This window comes from Cyprinodon variegatus, unplaced genomic scaffold, assembly GCF_000732505.1.
Source record: "Cyprinodon variegatus isolate N-32 unplaced genomic scaffold, C_variegatus-1.0 Scaffold9, whole genome shotgun sequence".
In the NCBI taxonomy this organism is placed as follows: Eukaryota; Metazoa; Chordata; class Actinopteri; order Cyprinodontiformes; family Cyprinodontidae; genus Cyprinodon; species Cyprinodon variegatus.
The window spans coordinates 386631-395504 of record NW_015150462.1 but is presented as its reverse complement, the minus strand read 5'-3'; the positions used below and the strand labels follow the sequence as shown (position 1 = coordinate 395504).

The 8874-nt window shown below is 36.9% G+C and overlaps 1 protein-coding gene across 1 annotated transcript in view; it reads left to right on the top strand.

Annotated features, from left to right (window-relative positions):
• The first annotated feature begins 393 nt into the window (after positions 1-393).
• The window catches only part of LOC107086637 (dipeptidyl peptidase 4-like), a 20105-nt gene continuing 11624 nt past the window's right edge, over positions 394-8874 (top strand). Inside the window, exons 1-11 of the mRNA XM_015377731.1 lie at positions 394-611; positions 714-801; positions 2793-2885; positions 4526-4620; positions 4731-4805; positions 4889-4941; positions 5090-5162; positions 7012-7132; positions 7461-7615; positions 7703-7800; positions 7885-8014. Of these exons, the coding sequence (XP_015233217.1) occupies positions 609-611; positions 714-801; positions 2793-2885; positions 4526-4620; positions 4731-4805; positions 4889-4941; positions 5090-5162; positions 7012-7132; positions 7461-7615; positions 7703-7800; positions 7885-8014 (984 nt within the window). The 5' untranslated portion in view covers positions 394-608. The remainder of the gene's footprint in view (positions 612-713; positions 802-2792; positions 2886-4525; positions 4621-4730; positions 4806-4888; positions 4942-5089; positions 5163-7011; positions 7133-7460; positions 7616-7702; positions 7801-7884; positions 8015-8874) is intronic.

The following is an 8874-nucleotide window of genomic DNA, read 5'->3' as shown; positions in this document are numbered from 1 at the left end:
GGTCTTCTCATGGATTCCAATAACTAAAGACTTTCAAAGTATTTCACTAAGTGCCCTATAAAGGGTTAACACGTTTGACCCACATCACCTGCTGTTTGTTGGTCAGAGGGCCCTGTGGCTCCAGTCATTTTTTTCCTTTTTCATTTAATTTTTTTCATAATAATCTTTTATATTTTAGCTCATCGCAAGCCTTCTTAATTAATCAAATAATGTATATTTAAAAAAATCTAAGATTTCACATTTTTAGGCAAACTTATGTACATAACTTCTTTAAATTAATACAAAGGCTTCAATTTAGACATTGAAATAAGTTGAAGAAGGTTTTTCTACAGTCAGCATAAACTAATCAGTAATTCCAGGGGAGTAACGCATGGTCAGCAGGCTGCTGTGTTGTGACGGCTGCAGGGTTGACAGTTTGGGGAAACCATTTCCTCAAACACTGGAGAACTTTACACCGCTGGAGATTTTACTGTCCCACCTTTGAAACTTCAGCTGGGATAATGTTTAACTCTAAAGCATGACTTTCGCGTTACTTTACAGTTCCCTCTGTGCGTAGCTTTGGGGAAATCGATGCGTTTTGATTGGGAAGGGTAACAATCGCAGAAACAATGGTAAGTATTTGTTCCAACTTGGATATTTTACTTTTTTTGTCTCATTAAAGGCGTTTCTCTGATTTTTTTCTCTCTTTTTTTTTATTTTTTATTTTTTTGCAGGTTTCCGTCTCCAAAGTTCTGCTCGGTGTCCTAGGGGTTGCCGTGGTGGTCATTTTGATTGCGGTCCCCACGGTAATATTTCTAAAAGGTGCGTGTTTCCCGTTATTCCTCCTGTAGCGGCGCGCCGCGCAGGCTGACAGGCGCGCGTCATTACGCACGGTTGGCTCTATGTTTGCAGTTTAAAGGGAAATATTCGGCTCACAAATGCAGAAATATTGGTTTCTCCTCAAGAGGAAACGCGATTTCTGTGGAGTTTGATTTGTGAGAACATTTTGTGAAGGAATGCGGTTTTATACAAGGATATTTTCACTGCAAAACAAGAAAACATGAAGGAATTATGCTGGGTCTAAAGTGTTGTAATTATGTAATAAACACAAAGACAACTATGTAAAAATGATTTGAGGGGAAAATATGGACACATTTTTAAAAATCTGGTATGGATGTCCAGTGTTTGAGGGAATACCAGAGGTTTCAAGTAACTAAGTACAAATACTTTGTTACCAGTGGTGTCAAAAGTACACACATTTGTTACTTAAGTAGAAGTATAGATACTGCAGTTTAAAAAAAATTCTGGTAAAAGTGGAAGTATCAATTTGACCTCTTTATTCAAGTAGAAGTGAAAAAGTAATACTTCGTTACTGTACTTAAGTACACTTTTTAGGTATCTATACTCCATTACTTATTTTTCTTCCTACTTCTGACTTCTACTCATTACATTTTCACACAAGTATCTGTACTTTCTATTCCTTAAGTTTTTAAAACAAAACATTACTCGCCAGAAAAGGATATTAATAAGAAGAAAACTTCTGTGTGGAAACTCACATCTTACAAAACAGATATTTTAATCACGTACCCTACATGATTCCCGAATAAAAACAATAACTTCTGCAGCAGCTGCATTTAGAAACACGTAAAGCTCAGGATAAAATGGCATCAATTCCCACAAGTGGATAACTTCTGAGGTGGCTTTGTTTGGGTTCTTTGCATTTTAAAATGAATTGCATGTTAAAAATATCAGAGGTGTCAAATAACGAAGTACAAATACTTCGTTACTGTACTTAAGTAAACTTTTTAGGACTCCATTATTTATTTTTCTTCCTACTTTTGACTTCTACTCATTACATTTTCACACAAGTATCTTTACTTTCTATTCCTTACATTTTTAAAGCAAACGTTACTCGTTACTCTTGGCTTCGGTTTAATGTTTATAAATATTTATTTCACGTCATGTGCTCCATCCAATGCAGATCATTGGCTCCGTCCACATCTAGAGAAAACTAGTGTCATTGGATGAGTCATATAACGCAAACACTCATTGGTTAGCTAAAGGAAATCATCAGAAGCAAGCTGGTGTTCTTCAAACTGCTAAAGTGAATTGTCTATGCCATGCTACAATGTGGGATTCAGAAAAAGATGTTGTAATGTCTGAAAGGTCGGACACAAGCGAGAGCGTATCGGGAGATGGAGACCAAAAAGACCTCCCTCATCCTTGGCCCTATCTCAAAGAATTTTTCAAAACAGTTAAAACATTGAGCTTTCAATTCATATAGTGGCATCTGACTGTTTTTTTTTTTGTAAAGGTTACTTTATATTTTTATTCTTTAAGTAGTTTTTGGAGCACATACTTTTTCACATACTTCAACTTTTACCAGAGTGTTCCTAAACTGTAGTATCTATACTTCTACTTAAGTAAGAAATATGTGTACTTTTGACACCACTAGGGAATACATAGTTAAAAATTTCCATTGATTATAGAAATAAATGATAAAAATGCTCAAATCTACATTTGGTTCAAGGATATATCTGGAAAGAAATGTCTTCCTCTCTTCCCATTTACAGGTGTTTTGGGTTTGTTCCTCTTTGGCTATTCCGCCATGATGAGAAAAATACAAGATTACTATAGAACTAAATATCTGTAATTAACCCTAATGTGATACATAAATATATACAAGTTACTTTAAATCGCCGCTCACTGAGGTGAGACTGAAATGATGACACTTAACGATGTGTGTTAGGGCTAATCAAATCAGCTTTAAGACAAAATTAATAAGTGCTATTTTGACTAAAACTGTGTTTCAGAGGATGAGGCGTCCATCACAAAAACGTTCACACTGACCGACGTCTTCAACTCCTCACTGAGACCAGCGTTCTACAACATGAAATGGATATCAGGTGGGAGAAATGGTTAAATCACGTCATGTGAACAGAACATGATTCCACTGATAACACTGAGGCGTGTACGTACTTGTAGAGCCGTAAAACTCTCTAAAGAATTTTATAATCCTGTACCTTTATCTGATCTGCCTTTCAATTGTTTTACAAGTGTTTTCATATGCAGTATATCAAGTTAAAGACCATGACTTTAGTCTTGATAGAGCTTTATAAAATCATTGGTATGAAGCAGTAGGCAACGTTGAACCGGAATTTTTCATATTTTTCTAGAAATTAATATCTAAAAGTAGATTAATCGTTCATTATAATGAATCTAGAGTAACGAAATTACTTTAAATCCAGTTATTGGACATCTTAATATCTGTCGGATCAGAAGCATAAATGGTTCCATTGTGTTTTGGGGGTTAATCTGGTGAATCTGAAAATGTATGCAAAGCATGTACGGGACACAGCTAACATGAGGGGGAAGGTATGGAAAATACCTTCTTGTATTTGTAGTAGTGTAAACTAACCCTGTACCTCACACTGAACACAGTGACCCCACAGGGAAACACGGTGGTGGCACTATCATGTTGTGGGGATGGTTTCTTTCAGTAGAGAAAAGGAAGCTGGACAGTTCCAGACCCCAATGCTTAAAATGGACATACTGAGGCTGTGGCTACGTCTATTTAAGTTATTTAGCTATTTGAATATGTCTTGTATTTAGCTTTTTGTTTGTATGTGAAGGGTGTTTATTGTTCTTACAAAAAAGGAAAATGTACTTGATTGAGATGTGTTAGTTGTGATTATTTTGCTTAACAAAGTGGAAAAAATATATAAAAATTACAAGAATAGGATGCTGTAATTAAAATATTGTAGGGAAAAAAAGGAAGACAGAGTTGGATGAAGCTAATTTCAGGGTAGAGGGATCAACATGCAGGGAGAAAAGATTAAAATTAGTGGCAGATCAAGCTAAATAATTGATTATCCTTTTTTTTTCAGTTTTTTGTCCTGTTTTTACGGCACTAGTGGCACGTTTTTTTAAAAGTAGGCTGATAGGAAATGGGGTATGAGAGAGGGGGAGAGACATGGGGCAAGGGACCACAGGTCAGATGCGAAGCAGGGTTAGCCAGGTTGAGAACTAAGGCCTCTATGCATGTGTCGTGCTCGCCAACCAAAGCGCCACCAAAGCTTGCCCATAATGGAAGATCCTTAAAGAGCTGACAGACATAAGTGATGACAGAGGTTCCTCTTTTAAAAGGAGAACACAGACACATAAGCAGACCCATTAGTTAACTGGTTTCTATCGACTTGCAGGTCTAATTCAGATATAATCCTACTTGAAACCAACATCAAGGCATATAAACTATTTCAATCTAGTCCAAGCCAGTTAAAAACTGCAAGAGTTGATGTTTCTTCAAGGTTTTGATTCAGTAGGGTCCAACACGAACACATATTATATGCATTCTCCTTTTTAAACATAGTGAAATGTAAGGGTGTGTGTAACCATTTGTAAGGCATTGAATTTATTGAGTACTGCAAAAACAGGACATGCACCATTAGCTCATTGTGAGTCATGCACAGCTCATTTCTATAAAGTTGTTTTTCTCTGTAACTCCTCTGGCTGATTCTCCATCCATTTCTCTGATCCTACACAACAGATTCTGAGTATTTGCACAGAGAATCCGACGACTCTGTCTCCCTCTACGACGTGAAGACAAGTGATGTTAAAGAATTTCTGAACAGAGACTTGTTTGTAAGTCATTCTTCTCAAACTACTAATTTTTACCCAATAAATGTCAGGATAAATAAAGTTAATCTAAAAGAAAATGGCATGGGTTCCTAATATTTCTTTGGACAATGCAGATAGCACGGCACGCCTATGACTACATGCTGTCTGCTGACCGCAGATATGTCGCTTTCATGAGCAACTATAACAAGGTACGGCGAGCTTTTCAGTCCTGTTTAGTGTCAAACATGACGCCTTTATGGATTTTAACCCCTTTATTTTGTTTATCTATCAGGTGTGGAGACACTCATTCACAGCTTCTTATAGCCTCTATGATCGAGATTCAAAGTAAGTCATCTATTTCATTATTCGTTTTATTCGTGCTGCAAAATTGCTGCTATTGCAATGAAATCTTAAACACAGATATTTCAAAATTTGATCTTTTTTTAACTTTGCTTTTACGATTATAAAAAGAACTGATTCACATCTCTTCCAGCAAAGATGTCAGCCCCGCTGATATTCCAGATATAGTCCAGTACTTTGCTTGGGCTCCTACTGGGAACAAACTGGTAAGCCTGCAGAAGACAAGTTCGTTTAAACATTCATGGAAGAAAGAAAGCCTAAATAGAAAAGCTGTGTCTGAAGACTAAGTACACCCTCTGAGTAGTTTTTAGAATCCTCTTTGCAGAAACAACTCCGTGGCCGTTTTGTATGTAACACATGTTTTCATGCATTTTTCTTTCCATCAAATATACCCTGCATACTTGCCAAGTATCTCAACTTTGGTCCCATCTGGCTAAAGAGCATTATTTCTAAACTCTCGCTTCGTTTTAGAAGCAGCAGGGCTACCTGAGGCATGGTCAGGGGCAGATTTACCATTAGGCCAAACTAGGAAGTTGCCTAGGGCCCCAAGTTCCTGGGGGCCCCATAAAACTCCTTTTACATGTATGGTTAATACAGCTATTCGTGCATATTTATTATGTTTTCATAAAATGCCATCAGTACGCTTATAATAAGTGTGTCTCAGCCCCCCCTTCAGTGTCCACCATATTGGATCAGTCCATTTGCTGCACATGTTCAGGAAGGTCCAAACTGACAGCAGCAAACCATTAAAAAAAACAAAATATGTAAAGAGCAGTGTTGCCAACTTAACGCTTTTGTCACTATATATAGTGACTTTTCAGACCCCTCTAGCATTTTTCTTACAAAAAAAGCGCCTAGCACCAAATCTAGCAACTTTTTTCTGCTATTGGAGACTTTGGGAACAACATATAAAAGCAGCGAACTCTGCTCTCCAGAGCAAGTGGATTGGTAACCCCGCCTCCTGCTCTCCCCTATCTTGTCTGCGGTCATGATTCATGCAGCTGCTATTTCATACAAATGAAAAATGGAGAACAATTAAGCAGATCATGGCTCATCTACAGTGAAAAGAAGGACTGAGTTATTTACTTTTGATGTCGCCTTTTTGGAAACACAGGAAGGAGCAATCAGCTAAGTGAGTTGGAAGCTTAGTGATTGGAAAAAATCTTTCATTGCTTGTGAGACAGCATGAAAAGTCAGCAGAGTTAAAAAAAAAATAGAGGGGAAAACAACAAGAAAAGGGACAAGAAGAAATGTAGAACAAATAATGTATAGTATATTCTATTAAAATGTATGTATCTGTATAATTGGTCGGTTTTAATGTGTTGTCTTCTGAATTCAGAGGACCCCCTGCCTGTCTTCGCCTATGGCCCCAAATTTCCTAAATCCGCCCCTGGGTATGGTCCCAGAGGTTTTGGACTATATTTTCCTACAGGACTAGAATTAGGTTAGAAATTCTGTGTGGAGCTGAAGGAGCAGATTGTATCGTCTCCTTTCCAGATCGGATCGGATTGGTTGGAATGAGAGCATTGGCCTGATCTTTGATGGCCTAAAATCACATTGTGATCCCACCGTCTCCGCTTTGATCCGATCTCAGATATCCAGAGTGATGGATCTCCGGCTGCTTTGCCTTATAGCAGCGGTTTAAGGGAGAAACACCATCTGTTTCTTGCCAGAAGCATCTTTCTGGCCTTTGTGTTCGAACATCTGCTAGAACTCCTGCTGTTATAGAGATGGATACAATCTTCATTGTAAAATGTGCCATTAATTACCTGCACCTTGCTGCTTTGCTCCGACGTAATTTCAAAATGCATTTCAGTTTTAAACACAACACTAGTTCTCTATCTTGGCCACTATTGAGTGAAATTAATAGAGAACAGATATAAATATTCCATCATGAATAAGAGATCTACTTTTTATCTGTTAAAATGTTTTATTTTTATTTGCATCACTGTATTAACTTTTCTTAAAGTTAATATCAGCGACTACCGCTATGAAATATGCTTTTTATCTTCATGTTCATTTCTTTTTTTGATTTACGATGTTTTCATTTTGCAGGCATATGTTTGGGACAACAACGTGTATCTGAAGACCAGCCCTGAGTCCCCGAGGCAGCAGCTCACTACAAACGGGGAGCCAAATAAGATCTTAAACGGGATTCCAGACTGGGTGTATGAGGGTAACGGAATTATATCAATGTTCAGTTTTTCCACAAGGAACCTCCCTATCTATGACCGCATTGGCAGCTTTTTCTAACTTGCTGTCAAAACAGTATTTTTTTTCCCTTGAAGAATTTGGTCAGGCATTTACTCCTGGCTTTTTTTTCTGAGCCTGATTTCTTCCAGATGAGGGTTTTCTGCTACAGTCTTATTCTCCTTCTGAGGAAATCTAGCTTTAGTATAAAATGTAAATCAATATACTGCAGCATCACATTAAGTGAAATATAATTACAGTAAAAAAATATAATCATGCAGCTACTTACTTAGCTTTTGATTTGCCATTTCCAGAGGAGATGTTCTCATCTAATGCGGGTTTCTGGTGGTCACCTGGAGGGAAGTATTTGGCCTATGCTGAGTTCAATGACACTCCGGTGCATAATATTGAGTACTCCTTCTATGGCGATGGGCAGTACCCCAGCACCATTTCCATTCCATACCCTAAGGTGGGACCGTTGTTCTGACTGTCATGTCCTCTGACATATTTTAACCTTTTCCAGCCCATCTGATTGTTTTTTGTTGTTTTGTTGCAGCCAGGTACTCCCAACCCTGTTGTGAAACTGTTTGTTGTGGATACTGACAACACAACAATAATCACTGAAGTTGTTGTTCCAGCTGCATTCAGAACAATGTAATACAATACCTTCAATCATATCGTTTCCCCCTGAGAAATTCTCTTAAACATTAATTTAATTTTGCCTTTTTCCATCAACAGCGACCACTACTTAGCAACCGTTACCTGGGTAACTGATACACGTATAGCTGTTCAGTGGCTGAAGAGACTGCAGAACCACCTCATCCTTCAGATTTATGACTTCAGCGGATCTGCCTGGAATCCCGTCGAGGTACATTTTTAAAGATATGCACAGACCTATAAAGTATTCTCCTTAAAAATAAACTCTTACCTTTTTTTTGCAAACTTTTTATTTGGAGTTAAAAGTGATGGAGAATTTTAAAAAGTGCAGCTGGAGCTAAAATATTTAGAGATTTAACATGTATAACTTGACAGATGCATAAGAGAAAAAAAAGATTAACATTTAAAGAGGACTCCTCTAAGTTGGAGAGTGTGCAGGAGTCATTATTAGATAAGCAAAATATATATCAATAAAAAATGTGTGATTTGGACTCAAAGCGTTTATTTTTCACTAACTAGGTGACTCCCAAAGGTTTTTATTAACCATTGTGTTCAATTTAATCCCAACATACAAATCCATTTAATCTTTGTAGGCCTCAGTTAGCCTTTTTGACAAACATCCCACAGCATGGTGCTGCCACTACCATGTTTGAATATGAGCAGATATACTTAGAATGATGAGCATTTAGTTAGTTTGTTTCATTCAAGTGCCTTCCTGTCTCATTTAAACTTACAGCGCAAACAGGTCTGATGCTTCTGCTTTCCTCTCTGTACAGTTTTGGATTTTAAGTTTGATATATTAACCTTACAGACCTAACTGTTCTGTCCTCTCGTTTTTTTTATCATATATTTTTAATATGTGTAACAATCAATGTAGGGTTACAGCTATCAATTCTTTTAATAATTAATGAATCTATTGATTATTTTTTTTATTAATCTAAGAAAAAAACTTCTGGTAAATTAACATCACTAATTAAATCAACATTTGTAATTCAAAAATAAAGAACCTCTTATTACGCATAATTAACTGTAAATATATATATATATATATATATATATATATATATATAT